This window comes from Indicator indicator, chromosome 16, assembly GCF_027791375.1.
Source record: "Indicator indicator isolate 239-I01 chromosome 16, UM_Iind_1.1, whole genome shotgun sequence".
Taxonomy (NCBI): Eukaryota; Metazoa; Chordata; class Aves; order Piciformes; family Indicatoridae; genus Indicator; species Indicator indicator.
Window position 1 is genome coordinate 14,949,809 of NC_072025.1, and position 19,005 is coordinate 14,968,813.

The 19,005-nt window shown below is 52.0% G+C and overlaps 1 protein-coding gene across 2 annotated transcripts in view; it reads right to left on the reverse strand.

Moving 5' to 3' along the window:
• The window catches only part of CORO2B (coronin 2B), a 38,936-nt gene that overhangs the window by 5,708 nt on the left and 14,223 nt on the right, over positions 1-19,005 (reverse strand). For both annotated transcript variants that reach the window (XM_054387790.1, XM_054387791.1), the window contains exons 3-5: positions 6,330-6,446; positions 848-997; positions 170-334 (exon numbers count right to left, since the gene is read on the reverse strand). In XM_054387790.1, the coding sequence (XP_054243765.1) occupies positions 170-334; positions 848-997; positions 6,330-6,446 (432 nt within the window). The remainder of the gene's footprint in view (positions 1-169; positions 335-847; positions 998-6,329; positions 6,447-19,005) is intronic.

Genomic DNA, 19,005 nt, shown 5'->3' on the forward strand with positions numbered 1-19,005 from the left:
ACCTCCACCCCAACAACCACCAGAGTGAACTGCCTGCAGACCCTGACACGTGCAGACCACCACAAGTAAGTACAGCACCAGTTTTTACACCTTTCAGTAGGATTCCTCCCCAGGACCTTCTTTCTAACCCTCCCACCCCATGCAGATCCCCCTGGCATGGACATCACACCTGCAGGACCCTCCCGGAGCGTGGCTCCACCACCCGCAGCTTCTTGTCCTTGCAGGTGGTGGCCAGGAGGCTGCCATCAGTGTTGAAGGACATGCAGAGGATGACATCTGTGTGGCAGTCGATCATCTTCACTGGCTCCCCGATGTCCAGGTTCCAGATGAGGACCTGTGGGAAGACAGTGAGGCTGCCCTGCTGTCTCTACTCCTGGAGACCTCCTGCCATTCCTTCAACCTCCACATCTGCTTTGGGCATTTGAATATCTCCTACTTTGGCCAATATCACACAGAATCACAGAATCAACCAGGTTGGAAAAGACCTTTGAGATCATCAAGCCCAACCTATCGCCCAACACCATCTAATCAACTCAACCATGGCACTGAGTGCTTCATCCAGTCTTATTTTAAACACTTCCAGGGGCAGTGACTCCACCACCTCCCTGGGCAGCTCATTCCAATGGCCCTTCATCACCTGGAGGCCCACCCTGTCCTCCTCCCTTCAGCTGCTGCTTGTGCAAAATTCAAACAGTCCTTATGATGGGGGCAAAAGAAGGTACCTCTTGCTGCAGGCATGGTGGGACATTTCCTCACAGGATCCTGTCCTGGCTACACCTAGGTAACTCCCACCCATCCCAAGAGCCAGGAAAAGCTTTGGGAGGGCCACCCCTGGGCAGTGGCTCACCTTATAGTCATAGCCAGCACTGAAGAGGATGTTGTTGGTGGTGGGATGCCACTCGACGAGGCCAACGCGCCGGCTGTGGCCGTACAGCTCCAGGACAGCCTCCGTCATGTTCCTCTTCAGGCCACCCTCTGGGATCTCCCAGATCCGCACCTGTGGGGTGGGACAAGCACTCAGATGGTTTGGGGAGCCCTGGGAGGACCTCAACGCCCACCCAGGGTGGGGGTGAATCCCTGCAGTGCCTCAACACCAGCAGTGCCTCAACACCAGCAGTGCCTCAACACCAGCAGTCTCATCCTGCACCCTGATGGATGTTCTGAAGTCAATCCAGTCCCCTGCTGGGGGAGAGCATGGACATCCCATCCCAGCAGACCTACAGACACAAAAGTAGGCACTGTGGGTGCTGAGGAGAAGGACCCAGCTGGAGAAGGACCTGATGCAGGAGTCCTGGGGGAGCAGGGCCAAAGGGAGGTCCCCCCAGCAGCTGTCAGCCTTTCTGGGAGCTGCTGCCCACCCAGTGTGGAGAACCTGAGCTGAAAACAAGCCAGCAAAGACTCTGTGCTGAGGGTGCTTGCTGAAGAAAAGGAGATGATGCATTGGGATGGAGTAAGGCTCCTGTGGTGTCTTCTTTCCACTTAAACAGCTCCAGATAATGCAGTCAAAGTGTGGTTGTAGCTGCTTTCATCTCCATGGGAGGTCTCCAGTATGAAGCTGAAGTGACACATCACATTTATCTAACCTGTCTTGGTCTGCCCCATGCCTGAGCACCCTGGACCCATCTGAGCATGAGATGCAGGGTCCTGCCAGCCCTGCAGCTTCCCAGAGGCACCCAAAACCTGGCAGTTGTGTGGTGGTGTGTACATGTCCCCATGGTCCAGGTGAAGAAAGGAGCTTCCCAAAAGAATCCTTCCCAAAAGCCTGAGCTAAGAGCTTTGTGCTCCCATCTCCTCCCCATGCTCCTGGGCCAGTGTGCTCCCCTCCATCTCTGATACCAGTTGCAGACACATCACAACACCTTTAAGTAACTCATGAAAGAAACCTCCCTGGCCAGCCTGTTCCAGTGCCTCGGAATCCTTTCTGGGAAGAAATTTCTCCTGCTGTCCAACCTGAACCTCCCTTGGCACAACTTGAGGCTGTTTCTTCTTGCCTGACCCTTGCTGCATGTGAGAAGAGACCAACCCCCACCTCACTCCAACCTCTTCTGAGATAGTTGTAGAGGGCAATGAGGTCTCCCCTTAGTCTCCTCTTCCAAAGAACCCCAGTTCCTTCAGCCATTCCTCATAAGATTTGTGGTCAAGGAACATCACCAAGGGGCATATCACCTGGTCCAGAAGCATCTCCAAGGATGAGCTGGCCTTTGGGCCAAGAGCTGCCCCAACCAGCATCACTGAGTCACAGTAAAACATTACCAAAACACAGGCAATATCTGGGAGGCCTAATCCTGCAGCCCCTTTGGCTGCTTCTCCCTCTCTTCTCCAGAAGAAAGGGAATCATGAAGGTTGGAAAAGACCTCTAAGATCACCAAGTCCAACACCACCATGACCACTAAACCACGTCCCAAAGTGCCATGGCCACACATTTCTTCAACCCCTCCAGGGATGGGGACTCCAGCACCTCCCTGAGCAGCCTGTTCCAATGCCTGACCACTCTGGCAGGAAAGAAATCTTTCCTAATATCCAACCTGACTCTCCCCTGGAGCAACTTGAGGCCAATTCCTCTCATCCAAGGGTTGTCCCATCCAGCCAAGGGCTGAGCTACACCCTGGAAAAGTTTGTTGCAGATGAAAAGACTGCACAAGCTGGGGGCAGCTTTCTGCCTGAACCTGCACAGCTTGAGGTGGAAGACACTCTTTTGGGTTGTGAGCCCTACAGAGGAAATGAGGTTCTGTGAGGGACAGGGGTAAGAGAGGCAGGTTTGGCTGGGAGGGATGATTTGGAGAGCATCAGCAGTTTTCAAACAAGGCACAATATGAGGAAGGAGCAACACAACCCTGGGCAGCTGGTGCTGAAGTTATGAAAGCAGCCGAGTTACGAAACAGCTGTTACCAAACCTCTGCATCCAGGAGGGCTCTGAGACAGATCTGCACAGAATCCCAGCCTGGTAGGGGTTGGAAGGGACCTCTGGACATCACCCAGTCCAACCCCCCTGCTAAAGCAGGGCATCCACAGTAGCTTGCCCGGGGAGGGGTTGGAAGCTCTCCAGAGAAAAAGATTCCACAGCCTCTCAGGGCAGCCTGCTCCAGGGCTCCAGCACCCTCACAGCAAAGAACTTTCTCCTCCTGTTCAGATGGAACCTCCTCAGTTCCAGATTGTGCCTGTTGCCCCTTGTCCTGTCACTGGGTATCACTGAGAAGAGTCTGGCTCCATCCTTTTGTCCCCCACCCTTGAGCTCTTGCTGAGCATTGCTCAGATCCCCTCTGGGGCTGCTCTTCTCCAGGCTCAACAGCCCCAGGGCTCTCAGCCTTTCCTCCTCACAGAGATACTCCAGGCCCCTCAGCATCTTCCCAGCCTCCTCTGGACTCTCTCCAGTGTTTTATCTCTCTTGAACTGGAGAGCCCAGAACTGGAGCTGTTACTAAAGATGTGGCCTCACTCGGGCAGAGCAAAGGGGCAGGAGAACCTCCCTCCATCTGCTGGCCACATCATTGGCTTTCTTGGCCATGAGAGTACATTGCTGGCTCCTGGTGGCCTTGCTGTCCACCAGTATAGCACCATACCAGAAAAGTACTCACTGCTGAAAGAATGAGCTGGCCAGCCCTGGGGGGACACCCAGAGCAACCTTCCTGTGATGTCCTGGCTCCCTGCACCTTCAGGGTGGGCTCCAGCAGGAGCTGCCTCCTTTCTTTCTCTGTGCACATAGCATAAAGAGTGGTTCTTAAAAGTGTTCTGCATCCACACTCCAATAGAGAGCCTCCCTGGGGCTCTCTATGGCAGCATCACCTCTGCAACTGCTTCTCATGGAGCTCCATCATTCCTTGTGTCTTCAAAGAACAGTGGGGTGAGGCCCATGCTAGGCTATTTTAGGGAGGTTTCCCCATTCCCCCATGGTGGAACTGGTTGGAGACCTAACATTGCCCTGGTGCCAGTGGAGGCATAGCTGGAGCTAACCCAAAAATCACAGTGCATGGAGAAGAATGATGAGCCTGAAGCACCTACACAGGTTGGGCAATTCCCCTTCTCATCTCCCCACTTGGTTGCTCCTGCACTTTGAAAGCTCCTTCCTAGCTTTTCAGCAGCTGGCAGCACCATGGTGGGGATCAGGAGAGGATCAGCCCTGCTGCTAATTGTCCTGCCATGACTGGAAATGAATGAATGGCCTCAGCAGCCCATGGAAGAGCATCAGGAGAGGACATCTGCTCTTATCCATGCAGGAACAGAGAGGTAGGAATGGCCACAAGTCTGGCTGGGAGGGGTTACAAGAAGGGTTTCGAGCAGGGTGATGAGATGGGTGGGCTGTGAGTGATCCTCCTCCAGCAAGGCAGCATCAAACCATGGCTGTCAAGATCCTCATCACGTCCTTGGAGAAGATTAACCCATAGTGACACCCCAGGGACAAGGTTACACAGGTTGTCCTCTCCAAGACGGAGGAAAGAGAAGACAAGAAGAAATGGGCTCCAGTTTGGGGTGGAAGGCTGTACAAAGGAGGTGGGTGCCCTTCCCAGTGTCATCTCAGTTTCCCCCTTGCTGTGTTCCCTCTGGGGTGGCTTTTAGGGTGTCAGGGGGAGAATCTGAATGCCACTGTCCGTGTCCCTCTCACTGTCATCCCACCATCCCCTCAGTGTTCCCTGTGCTCTGTGTCCCATCTAGGATGGGTTTGGGGGTGAAGAGGAGATTGGTGTCCCCTCAGCATCTCCTTCATGTCCCCTGGTGTCCCCTTGGTGTCCTCCCAGTGTCCCCTTCACATCCCCCTCAGTGTCCCTTGCACAAAGGCCTCCAGAAAACACAAAAGGAGGAGGATGCAACTAAGAGCTCCGTAAGGATGAACCTGATCTGTGGTGCCCCAGCCTGCAAAAGGGACTTCTGTTCTGTCACTCCATGGATCAGGCCACGAGAGCAGTTGCAGGCCCTGAGAGCAAGGAGGATTAATAATAGCACTGCTGTTGGGCTTGGAGAGGCAAAAAAATCCCAGACAAGCCCTCCTTGTGCACAGATGTCCAGCTGACCCCCAGCGGGGACGCAGGAAGAGCAGCGTGGGGACCAGGAGTGACATGAGGACAGCAGAGGGGCTGGGCTCTGCTGAGCAGCAGCTGGGGATTGGCACAGCTTGCTCATTGCTCTGTCAGTCACAGCATCATGGAATTGCTTGGGTTGGAAAAGAACTTAAAGGTCATGGAGTCCAACTATTCTCTAACTCTGCCGAGGCTGGGGCTAAAGCGTGGCCCTCAGCACCACTTCTTTGCAGCTTTGAAACCCCTCCAGGGATGGGGATTCAACTACTTCCCTGGGCAGCCTGTTCCAGGCTTTCAGAACCCTTTCAGTGAAGGAATTTCTTCTAATGTCCAACCTAAACCTGCCCTGGTGCAACTTGAGGCTGTTTCCTCTCATTCCATCACAGTCTCACAGTATAGCAGAGGGTGAAAGGGACCTCAAGAGATCATCAGGTCCAACCCCCCTGCCAGAGCAGGGTCACTCAGGGTAGTCTGCACAGGAATGCATCCAGGTGGGGTTTGAAAGTCTCCAGAGATGGAAACTCCACAACCCCCCTGGGGAGCCTGTTCCAGGGCTCTGTTACCCTCACTGGAAAGAATTTTCTCCTCATGTTGAGGTGAAATATTTTATGTTCAAGTTTCTATAACTTGGTCATTGGGAGACCAACCCCTGCCTGCCTCAGGGAGTTGCAGAGAGCAATGAGGTCTCCCCTTAGCCTCCTTTTCTCCAGGCTGAACACCCCCAGCTCCCTCAGCTGCTCCTCACCAGCCATGTTCTCCAGACCCTTCACCAGCTTCATTGCCCTGCCCTAGACCCCCTCCAGCACCTCAATGTCCTTCTTGGAGTGAGGGCCCCAAAGCTGAACCCAGTAGTCCAGGTGAGGTGAGTACAAGGATCTCTCATCCCATCCTCATTCCTGAGACAGTTGAGCAACTCCCCACCCGCAGCCCTTTCCCCACATCTCTGGGTGTACAAATTAATGCTCAGAGCTCCTAGAATCACAGAATCACACAACAGTTGAGGTTGGAAGAGACCTTTGAGATCATCAAGTCCAACCTCTCACCTAGAGCTCACAATTCCACCACCACTACTACTAAGCCACTTACCACTGAACCACATCCCTCAGCACCACATCCAAACCTCTTTTAAACACCTCCAGGGATGGTGACTCCACCACCACCACCCTGGACAGCCTCTTACCAGTGCCTGAGAACCCCTTCTGGGAAGAATTTTTTTTTTCCTGAGTTATCCAGCTTAACGTTTCCTAAATGTCCTAATATCCAACCTAAACCTCCTGCTGGGGGGGGTGGGGATCCAACCCCAAGCAGCACCACTCACCGAGGTGTCTTCGGAGCACGAGGCGATGATGTTCTCAATGAAGGGGTTCCACTTGATGTCCAGCACATTGCCCTGGTGACCACAAACTTTGGGGTAGTTTGGTTCGATCCGGCCTGTCTGTGATGCAAACCACAGCAAACAAAGAGAGAAACCAAAGAAAAATGAGTGATGAAGTTCAGCTCTGGAAGGATGGAGCTTTATTTATGGGAGCGAGCCCCAGACGTCTCCTTGGAATGGAGTTTTTCGGCTGGAGAAGATGTCAAAATGAGGCAGGGATTGGTTTTATCCCATCAGTTTTCCCAGGATCTGTGTAAGGATGTTGTGGAGAGGCTCTTCTCACAGGTGATTAGTGATAGGACAAGAGGGAATGGCCTCAAGCTACAACAGGGTAGGTTTAGACTGGACACTAGGAAAAACATTTCTCCCAGCAAGAGTGGAATGTGCTGCCCAGGGAGGTGGTGTCCAGAGAGTCACCAACCCTGAGTGTGTTTAAAAGTGGTTTGGATGTGTTGCTTGGGGATATGGTTTAGGAGTGAACCTTGCAGAGTAGGGTTGTGGGTTGGACTTGGTGATCCTGAGACTCTTTTCCAACCTGAATGTCTCTGTGATCCTGTGATGTATGAAGCGGGGTTCTACAAACACAACCCCGTGGGGTTGCCACCCTCAGGGAGGGGACATCACCAGCTGGGGTACAAATTCTTTTCAGGATTATCCTAAACCAGGGGTTTGGGATCTGGAAAGGATCTGGAAAGGATCAAAAATCACCACCTGGATCTCAAGGTAGGCCAAGCATTGGGTCATGCATGAGGAGCTTGGTACTTTCCTCCCAAATCTGGAAGCAATGCTGAGCAAGGTCCATGTGCCTGCACCACAGAAGAAATCCCCAGTGGCTTTTGGATCATCAACACTCCTGCTGAGTGGTGTCAGTGATCCAAGCTGTGACACCACTTGGTGGGATCCTTCCACAGGGATGAAGATCTTGCAAGATCTTCGTGCACAGCCTTGCAAGATCTTTAAGGATCATCTTGTCCTTCTACCCAAGCAGAGCAAGGACCTGCAGAGCTCCACTGCAGAGGATGCTGTGTGCTTGGGGATCTGTCCTAGTAGTGGACTTGGTAGAATAGGGTTAATGGTTGGCAAGGTCCCTCTAAATGGGAAACTATGGGCATGGATTCCTGATTTCTTTTGGTTTTTGTTGCCTTTATTGGGCAACTTCTCCTCTTCAGGTGTCCTGGGCATGGGCACAACCCACCCTTAATCCAACACAAGGGCATAGTGACAGCTCCTGTGTGCTGGCTGCCTTCACCTAATTTTGACCAAAACTCTTCATTTCTTTTTCAGGCAGAAATGATCCTTAGTAACTACCAAGCCCTGGCCCAGACTATCCAGGGCAGTGGTGGAGTCCCCATCCCTGGAGGGGTTTCAAAGCCCTGTAGGTGTGGTGCTGAGGAACATGGTTTAGTGCTGGCCTGGAAGTGCTGGGTTAATGGTTTGACTTGATGATCTTGAAGGTCTTTTGCAACCCAAATGATTCTGTGAGAGTGCACAGCACCCAGCACAACCTCCTCTTGAGGTTCCCATCTCAGATGGGTTCCAGGATGCTCCTGTACCTTGCGGGGTGCCTCCGTGAGCGGCCACCCCACTGCCCTTCCCTCCCTTGTGTTCCAGGACACTCCAGGAAGCTCCTGCACCTTGCAGGATGCCTCCAGGAGCAGCCACCCCACCACCTTTCCCTCCCCTGCTCTGTCTCCTCGCTGCAGCCTGGAGCTGGTGGCACACTTTGGAGCTTGCAACCTAAGTAGGTCAGCTCCACACAGCCACTAAATATTTCATAGCCCTTCCAGCGCTGACCTTCTAACGTATCGAGCTCCTGGCTCCATTTAACAGGAACAAAGGAACGTGCTGAGGCTAACACGCTGAGGTTCCACTCCCCACAGCTCAAGGCAATGGCCAGGAGGCCTCTGGACAGCCAGATCAGGCCCAGGGGCTCGCCCCATGACATCACTGCTGGATTGATGTATAGGAATTAATTGGGTCCCAGCGAGACACAGCTGCTAATCATACAATGGTTTGTGTTGGGAGAGACCTTTAAGAGCATCAAGTCCAACCCTTACCCCCAGCACTGCCAGGTCAACACTAAACCATGTCCCTCAGCACCACATCTCCACAGATCTGAAACCCCTCCAGGGATGGGGACTCCACCACTGCCCTGAGCAGCTTGGCCCAGGCCTTGACAACCTTCAAGGGGACAATTTTTTTTTTCTCTAAAGTCCAACCTAAACACGGAATCTTTTTAGCCATGCTTCCAGCACCAGCCAGTGACCCTCCTGCGAGGCAATGGGATGCAAAGCAGAGCTTTACTGGTTATTACATTAAGTGTGCCAAGAGACACTGCATCCTCAAACAGCTCAGATTATCGAGCTTCCCCTCTATTTCCATATTTGCATTAACATGATGTCATTACCACGCTGTCTAGAGCAGAAATCCACCCAGCAGCTGTTAAATCCCCAGCGGATGGACCTCTCAGCGGCAGCAGTTAGCATGCAGCCACTTCAGTTCTGAGCAACCAGCTGAGAGATTTCCTCTGCCAAGCAGATTTGATGGGCTTTGTCTAAATCCATTAGGCTTTCAAGGGGACAAAACTGAATTTTGGTTAAAATCATGGGATTGTTTTGGTTGGGAAAGGGCTTTAAGACTGTTGAGCCCAACCATTAAACTAGCACTGCTGGGTCTCCACTAAATCATGTCCCTCAGCACCACATCTTCATGGCTTTGAAACCCCTCCAAGGATGGGGACTCCACCACTGCCCTGGGCACCACTAAATCATGTCCCTCAGCATCACATTTTCATAGTTTTGAAGCCCCTCCAAGGATGGGGACTCCACCACTGCCCTGGGCACCACTAAATAATGTCCCTCAGCATCACATTTTCATAGTTTTGAAGCCCCTCCAAGGATGGGGACTCCACCACTGCCCTGGGCACCACTAAATCCTGTCCCTCAGCACCACATCTTCATGGCTTTGGAACTCCTCCAGGGATGGGGACTCCACCACTGCCTTGGTCACCACTAAATCCTGTCCCTCAGCACCACATCTCCACAGCTATGAAACCCCTCTAGGGGTGGGGACTCCACCACTGCCCTGGGCAGCCTGGCCTAGGGCTTGATAGTTACCAAGGACAGTTTCTGCACAAGAAATGAAGAGTTTTGGTTAAAATTAGGTAGGAGCTATCATGGTGCCCTTGTGCAAGAGCAGTGGTGGGTTGTGCCCATGCCCAGGACACCTGAAAGAGGAGAAGGAGCCCCAAAAAGGCAATCAAAAAGGCACTAAATTTGAAAAATCAGGAATTCATCCCCAGAGCTTCCCATTTAGTCACTTTTAGAGGCACCTTGCCAGCAGCCATGCATTAAGCCACGGTGAATCCTAATCACTGGATCTCTGACCTCTGGCTAAGGGCAGCTTGGTGACCCAGATACCATCCCATCAGCAAGAGCAGGCTGTGACGTGGCTCTCCAAGCTCCACAGCTCCAAGCTTTTCCACAGCAGTGGCTGGAAGGAGCAAATCCTCCGGTAAGCTCAGCCCCTCAAAGCTGGAGGGAGCAGGAGAAAGTTAGTTATAGAATTGGTTCATCTGGAGAAGACCTCTAAGATCATCGAGTCCAACCCATAACCTAAGAACACCACAGCCATTAACCCATGTTCCAAAGTGCCATTTGCATTGTGTCCAGGACAAAAAAAAAAAAAAAAAGACATTGAATTTTTAAAGCTGGTTTAATTGAGTTATTTTGTTGCTGGATGTCTTCTCCTGGGAATGGTTGGACCAGCAGCAAGGGAGGGAGACACCAGCAGTCTGTAGAGCCCAGGAGGGATATTCACATAGCTGCTAGAGGTTGGACTGCCCCAGAAAGAACAGCAGCATCATCCCTGGCAGGAGCAAAGCCTTTTTATTCTTAGAAGCACCACTTTTAAGCACTCTAAGTCATCACAGCATTGCTCTGAGCTGGGCTGTCAGAGTTCACCTCAGTGCACCTCTCGGCCGTCACCAGATTGTGTCTCTGTTCAGAACCTCTCTGCAGCAGAAGCTTCAGGCTCCTGGCAGCAGGGCTCCACATCTGCTCTACAGCCAACCAGCAGGAAGCTCAGAGAAAGCATTGCAATAAATATTTCACAAACCCTGCTTTTTATCAGGTTCCCTGGACGTACAATCCCAGAGCATTCCCAGCCCTTCACGTTTGCTGGGAAGGTCTAATAAGTGCAGTGAAAATCCTTATTCAGCACTGCTCTTAAGCCAGTCGTGGAGTCACAGACTGCTTGAGGTGGGAAGGGACATTTAATGATTATCCAGGTGAGGTTTAGGTTGGATATTAGGAAAAAAATCCTTTATTGGAAGAGTGGTCAGGCACTGGAAGAGGCTGCCCAGGGAGGTGGTGGAGTCACCATCCCTGGAGATGCTCAAGAAACCTGTGGACATGGCACCACGGGGCATGGTTTAGAGGGCATGGTGGTGTTGGGTTGGTGGTTGGACTCAGAAGCCTTTGACAACCCAAACAATCTTCAGCTAGAGCAGGTTGCTCAGAGGCCAGAACAGCCTGAACTGGAATGGTTCTGGACTTCAAACAGTTCCAGGGATGGAGCGATCACACCAGGAAGATTTTACAGAAATGAAGCATCATCCACTCAGCACCAATCCCAGCCTTGCCCCTGGGTGACAAACACCTCCTGAGGAAGGAGGAGCCACCAGCAGCCCTAGGAACCAGGCATACCACCCATCCCCACCCAGCAGCATCCCCCAGATGCTCCTTGATGCTCTATTAGCATTTAGAGGGGGAACAGGGAAGCACTGCTGGAGCCACAGAGGATTTAGAGGGTTTCCCAGGAAATCCTTGAGTACACACAAGTCTCCAGTGGCTGAGATTAAGAGTAAACACATTTACTGCTGTCTTCAAAGAAGGGCTCTCCTACTCAAGAGCCAACAAGGAGGAAATTACACACATCTCCCTGACCAGGGGCAGATCTCCAGCTGTTTGCAGTACAAGGGAAGGTCACTGCAGGTTAACTGGTCTTCATTAGGAACCAAGTCAAGCAGAACCAGAACAAGCAAGAGAGAAATTGGATAAATCCCTGACAGGGACCCAGAAAGCCCCTTGGCATGATCTTTAAGGTCCCTTCCAACCCAAGCCATTCTACGGTTCTACGAGACGCTGGCCACTTGTCTGCTCAAGGACCCTGCACATCTCCACAGGAACCAGCCTAAGGGAGGAGGAGGCAAAAGGAGGAAGGCTCCAGGCACAGGTGAGCATCCTATCTGCAGCAGGAGCTACAGAAGGAAAGAAGGATGAGAGCTTGAATTGAAGGCTCACCAGGGAGTGGAGGTGTTGCAGCAAGAGACAGCCTTTGTTACATCAGCCAGTTGTGCAGCTGCACAAATAATTCCCTATGGAAACCCAGAATCCCAGCAGGGTGGGGTTGGAAGGGACCTCTGGAGATCACCCAGTCCAACCCAGGGCATGCACAGCAGCTTGCCCAGCATCACAATGCCCAGGTGGGTTTGGATGCTCTCCAGAGAAGGAGACTCCACAACCTCTCTGGGCAGCCTGCTCCAGGGCTCCAGCACCCTCACACCAAAGAAGTTTCTCCTCCTGTTCAGATGGAACCTCCTGGCTTCCAGTTTGTGCCTTTTGCCCCTTATCCTGTCCCTGGGCACCACTGAGAAGAGTCTGGTTCCATCCTGTTTCCCCCCAAACTTTATCTCTTGCTGAGCACTGAGCAGATCCCCTCTGGGGCTGCTCTTCTCCAGGCTCAGCACCCCCAGGGCTCTCAGCCTTTCCTCCATGCTGGACCCAGAGAGCCCTGTGGTCCCACACCCCATGAAGCTATGCCCACAGCATCCACTGACAAGCAATTTGCACAGATCAAACCCCCAGAGCTTTACTGGGAGAAGTCTTTCCTCTGCTCCACAGAAGCAGTAGCCAAGGCTCAGGCTGGTTAATTAAAAAGACAAAAGCCCGTCTAATATCCCTGGCAAATTGGATTAGGGACACTAAAAATAAATCCCTGTTTCTCGGTCACAAAAAGCCCTTCTCCCACAGCCACCACACGTTTTTCGCTGTGTTTTAACCGGCAGAGGGGGCAAAGCCCAGCTCCGGCTTCCCCGGGCTCTGCTGCAGGCAGCAGCTCTGCACTCGTGGAATCGTCTGGATTGGAAACGTCCTTTAAGATTATCGAGTTCAAAGTCCTTTAAGATCATCGAGCTCAAGCATTCTTTAACTCTTCCCAGGCTGGGGCTAAAGCGTGGCCCTCAGCACCACTTCTTTGCAGCTTTGAAACACCTCCAGGGATGGGGATTCAGCCACCTCCCCAGGCAGCCTGGTCCAGGCTTTCAGAACCCTTTCAGTGAAGGAATTTCTTCTAATATCCAACCTAAGCCTCCTCTGGTGCAAATTCAGGCTATTTCCTCCTGCCATAGCATTTGTTCCTCGGGAGAAGAGAACAACCAGACTCCAACCTCCTTTCAGGGACTTATAGAGAGCCAGAAGGTCTCCCCTCAGCCTCCTTGTCTCCAGGCTGAACACCCCCAGTTCCCTCAGCTGCTCCTCACCAGCCATGTTCTCCAGACCCTTCACCAGCTTCATTGCCCTTCCCTAGAGCCTCTCCAGCTCCTCAATGTCCTTCTTGGAGTGAGGGGTCCAAAGCTGAACCCAGTAGTCAAGGTGTGGCCTCACCAGTGCCCAGAGTCCAGGGGGACAACCCCTGCCCTGCTCCTGCTGGCTACACATTTTGGATGCAGGCCAGGATGCTGGTGACCTTCTTGGCCACCTGGGCACACCTCTGGCTCATCTTCTGCCAGCTGCTGACCAACACCCCCAAGTCTTTCTCTGCTGGGCAGTTTCCAGTCACTCAGCCCCCAGCTTGGAGCATTCATGGGGTTGGTGTGACCACTCTGCCCCCAGCACTTGGATTTATTGAATTAATTATTAATTAATTGATTAATAAAAATATTGAATTAATGGGGTAAAAATTTCTCCTGTTGGCCCAAGGACCCACCTTCTCCAAGCTCATTCCCTCCTCTGACCCACCACCACCTCTCAGGCCAGCATTAAAATTATACACTGCCACTTTTTGGTCCAGGTACTTAAAGTCAGCCAGATCCCAGCTCTGGGCTTCCCACAGCTTCTCTCTTGTCATCTCCTTGATAAATGCAAGGGAGATGAGATCCTGCTTCAGCATGGAACAGTCATGCTGAACCATCAGCTTTTTGTTTGTATGCTTCAGGTCTTTTTGTTTTCTGGCCAGCTCTAGGTTAAAGAAAACATTTCCTGCAGACTAAAATCAGAGAGAGGAAAAGATCACACAACCCAAAAGAGTCTCCTGTGTCCTGAGTTCCAAGGCAGAACAGCTCCAAGGACGTGAAAATTGGTTCAGAGCACGGAGAAAGAGAGAGGAAAAAGAAAGGAGCACAGATTTTTTTGTTCCCCTGCAGAAAACCTCTTCCATGCTTTGAAGCACAGCAGCTCTGAGAAGGAAATCATCCCTGCGAGGAGCTTTGCCCATTCTCAGCTCAGGCTTGACCAGGAGGTGTCCCCACAGAGAAGAGGCAAGCACAGGAGGTCTCTTGGGTTATGCCATGAGCACAAAAGTATAGCAGATGCCACCAGGACCTTGAGCCAAGACAAAGCATCCTAGAGCCAGGGGCAGGCAGCCCACTCCTCCCGCCTGCCAGCTGCCATCCTGGCATTGGGACATCCACAGGGGTTACTGCCACAGACAGGGGATGGTGGCAGTGCTCCTCACACAGGCCCTGCTGCTCTGTCACAGCCCTTTGTGCTGGGTGACAAAGGGACAGGCCACACCTGCCCCTGGGTCCTTGCAGCACCACTCAGGCTTTGCCCAGCTGCCGTCCCTGTCCTCATCTCCCCAGGGCTGCCAAGGGGGTTTGGGATCTCATGGAGTCACAGACTGCTTTGGGTGGGAAGGGACCTTTCCAGGTCATCCAGTCCAACCCCTCTGCAGTCAGCAGGGACATCTGCAACCAGAGCAGGTTGCTCAGACCCCCAGACAACCTGACCTGCAATGGTTCCCAGTATGGGGCATCTCTCACCTCTCTGGGCAGCCTGGGCCAGGCTCTCACCACCCTCAGGGTCAAACATTCCTCCCATCTCTCCAGTCTGAATCTCCCTCTTTTAGTTCAAACCATCACCTCTGGTCCTGTCACCAATGAAAAAGGCCTCCTCATCTTTCTTCTCAGCCTCTTTAAGCACTGAAAGGCCACCAGAAGGTCTCCTTGGAGTCTTTTCTTCTCCCCAACTCCCAGCTTGTCCTCACAGCAGAGGGCTTCCAGCCCTCCCAGCATTGCTGTGACTCCTCTGGTCATGCTCCAACAGGTCCATGCCCCACCTGTGCTGAGGAGTCCAGAGCTGGACCCACTTCTCCATGGGGATTAGCAATGGGTCTGACACCTCCATGGGCTGCCTCTGCTCCAGGCAGGTTTGTTCAGACCCCCATAGCAGCAGACAGGGATATCAGTGTCCCATGGGGTCACCTGCAAGCTCCCCAAGACCTCCCTGATGCTCTACACAGCAGGGTGCACCCCATCCATCACCCAGAGCAAGGCAGAGTTGCCCCCAGTGGGGTGAGGGACCTGCCCCATCTCAGCCCCACACCATGGCCACAGCAGCTTGAGCAGTTCACACACAGACAATCACAGCCACAACAAGAAAGAACTTTGGACTTCAGCTTCCTACATGTAAACAGAGACTCTCCTTTCCTGCCCAGGGCTTCCTCCAGGCAGATAACATTGTCCAGCTGTTTCTCCATCTCCTGGAGAAACAACATCCCTCTGGTTGCAGTGCAAGCCATGCCAGCCACCCTCCTCCTGCACAGGCTTCCCTAAAGGGAGCCCTTCATCACCCCAGCAAGAACCATCACCATCACCAGGGGAGGATGGAGGAACAGCATGCAGCCATTCTCCATCTTCCCAACCTACAGAGCCTTGCAGAGTGGTTGACTTCCCCTCCCAGTTTTGGTGCCCCCAGCACAAGGACTTCACATCATTGGAGTGGGTTCAGAGGAGGCCAGGAAGATGATCGGAGGGCTGGAGCAACCTCTCCTATGGGGACAGGCTGAGGGAGCTGAGGCTGAGGGAGCTGAGGCTGAGCAGCCTGGAAAAAAGAAGGCTCTGGGGAGACCTTATGGTGGCCTTCCAGTACCTGAAGGGAGCTACAGGAGATCTGTGGAGGGACCTTTCACAAGGGCTTGTAGTGATAGGATGAGGGGGGATGGATGGAAGCTTGAGGAGGGCAGATTTAGACTGGAGAAAGAAATTCCTAAGAGTAAGGGTGGTGAGACATTGGAACAGGTTGCCCAGGGAGGTTGTGGATGCTCCCTCCCTGGAGGTGTTCAAGGCCAGGTTGGATGAGCCCTTGAGCAACCTGGGCTGGTGGGAAGTGTCTCTGCCCATGGCAGGGGGTTGGAACTAGATGATCTTGAAGCTCCCTTCCAACCCAAACCATTCCATGACAATGATGATAATGATAATGACAATGATGATGACGATGATGATGATGACAATGATGATGATTCCATCATGAGATGAAGACAGGAGGAAGCAGCATTTCTGCTGTGCAGGCAGAGGAACATATGGCTGGCTGGATGCAAACACATCATCAGTCAGAGCATGAAGGAGAGGGGGCTGGGGTGAAAGTCTCTGAGTGGAACTGAGAGGGAAAGGGGGAAAAAAGTGGGGGGGAAGAAAAGGGGAAAAAGGAAAAATGAAATAAAGGTTGGCAGCAAATCAAATGCTGATCAGATCTGCAGTATCTAGGTTACCTTAATTATGTTCAGCTAAATATGGATGCCAATTAATTAGAAGGCTGCTGATCTCTAAGAGAAAATGAGTTTGTCCTTAATGAGCTAATCAACCCCTATTTAAAAAAATAATAAAATAATCATAATAATGAAATTATGAGGTTGTACAAAGGGGTGTGCAGCCACTTGACATGGGGAGCCAAGGTCTGCTTCAACAGGGATTTCCTGGGTGCATCTTGCCTGATGATCTCTTTGGAAAAGGTTGGAAACAGCATCCTGCTCCCTCTGCTTGGCAGCTAGGACTAGGCAGATTGAAAAATAAATAAATAAAAAGGAGAATTCCCTGGCAATATTGGGTTAAAAGCTCAGAATTCAGGGTGAGGAGCAAGTGGAGCATGGATGGGCACCCTCCCAGCTTGGGAGAGAGGCAAAGGTGGGGCTGGAGCCTTCCAAGTGCTCAGACACAGCTCCTGGTTTTACGAATACTAATAAGAGCCAAGCTGTGAGCTGCAATTAAAGCACTGATTAGAATTTCCTCCATCTGTAGCTGATTCTGCTCCACAGATCCACATGAGATGGGTAAACAGCTACAAGGAACACCAGAGCCCTCCTCCATCCCAAACAGCCTAGTGTCCCCTCTTGGTTGGAATTCCCAAAGGGTTTGACATGGTGACTTTGCTGTCCAGCAGACTGAGAGGCAACCAACTTCTCTCCATGCATGTGGTGTGTCTTCATACATGGGGAGTCCTCGTGTGTGCTGTGTTCATAGAATCACAGAACCATCAACCAGGTTGGAAGAGACCTCCAAGATCACCCAGTCCAACCGATCACCCAGCCCTAAGCAATCAACCAGACCATGGCACTGAGTGCCTCATCCAGTCTCCTCTTGAACGTCTCCAGTGATGGGGACTCCACCACCTCCCTGGGCAGCCCATGCCAATGTGCAATCACTCTCTCCATGAAGAACTTCCTCCTAACATCCAGCCTAGACCTCCCCCAGCACAACTCGAGACTGGGGTGTCTTCATACGGGGTGTCTTCATAGGTGGTGTCCTCATAGGTAGTGTCTTCATAGGTGGTATCTTCATAGGTGGTATCTTCATAGGTGGTGTCTTCATAGGTGGTGTCTTCATATGTGGTGTCTTCATATGTGGTGTCCTCATAGGTGGTGCCTTCATAGGTGGTGTCCTCATATGTGGTGTCTTCATATGTGGTGTCCTCATAGGTGGTGCCTTCATAGGTGGTGTCCTCATATGTGGTGTCTTCATATGTGGTATCTTCATATGTGCTGTCTTCATAGGTGGAGTCTTCATAGGTGGTATCTTCATATGTGGTGTCCTCATATGTGGTGTCCTCATAGGTGGTGTCTTCATAGGTGGTGTCTTCATATGTGGAGTCTTCATATGTGGTGTCTTCATATGTGGTGTCTTCATATGTTGTATCTTCATATGTGGAGTCCCCATATGTGGTGTCTTCATATGTGGTGTCTTCATATGTGGTGTCTTCAAATGTGGTATCTTCATAGGTGGTATCTTCATAAGTGGTGTCTTCATAGGTGGTGTCTTCATATGTGGAGTCTTCATATGTGGTTTCTGAAAGCTTGGTCAAACCCTGGAGCAGGCTGCTCAAGGAAGTGGTTGAATCATCATAGAATCATAGACTCACCCAGCTTGGAAGGGACATCTCAAGGTCATCCAGTCCAACCCACCTGCAGCAAGCAGGGATATCTTCCACTAGACCAGGTTGCCCAGAGCCTTGTCAAGCCTCACCTTGAATACATCCAGGGATGGGGCCTCAATCACCTCTCTGGGCAACCTGTTCCCGTGCTCAACCATCCTCATGGTAAAGAACTTGTTCCTAACATCTGGTCTAAATCTGCTCTTCTCTACTTTCAAACCCTTGCCTCTCATCCTGTCACTGCAGGCCTTTGCAAACAGTCTCTCTGCAGCCTTCTTGTCAGCTCCTTTCAGGTACTGCAATGTTGCTTTTAGGTCTCCCCAGAGCCTTCTCTTCTCCAGGCTGGACACCCCCAGCTCCCTTAGCCTGTCCTTGTAGCAGAGCTGCTCCAGTCCCCTGATCGTTTTCATGGCCTCCTCTGGACCCAGTCCATCAGTCCAAGTCCTTCCTGTATTGAGGGCTCCAGAGCTGGATGCAGTAGTCCAGGTACAGTCTCACCAGAGCAGAGTGGCAGAGTCACCTCTCTCCATCTGCTGGAGATCCACAAAAGCTGTGTAGATGTGGTGCTGAGGGACAGGGTTTCCTGTGGACTTGGTGGTGCTGGTTGGACTCAATGATCACAAAGGTCTTTTCCACCTTAAATGATCCTATGATTGGTAGGTGGTGTGTCTTCAAGCTATATGGGGTAAGTTCATCCTCAAAACAATCAAGGGCAGCTCCTCCAGTGTCAAAAATGCTCCTAAAAATGAGGGGCATGGGGCAGCAAGTGATAGGACAAGAGGAAATGGCTTCAAGTTGAACCAGGGGAGGTTTAGGTTGGACATGTGAAACAAGTCCTTCCCTGCTGCCCAAGAGCTGTGGGGTGAGAGCAGGATGCCCTGGGGTGGGATGCTGGTCCCAGCTTGGAGTTGCTGGTCCCAGCTTGGAGTTGCTGGTCCACACACTGAAGCAGTTACAAGAGAGCAGCAGCTTCAGAGTACTTGTGGTACCTCACCACAGCGTTCCTGCTCTCAGGTTTCAGGAGGAAAGCAAAGCAAAGGAGATGTTTGTTTCATGCTCAAGGTCATTGCTGCCCAGTTTTGCCTCCAGTGAGCTGCAGCTCTGCATCTGCTGAGAGCTGGGCCAGGAGCCATGGCTGCTCAGCAAGCCTGGTCTCAGGGGGCAGCTTCTGAAGCATCAGCTGAATTTGAGGGCTT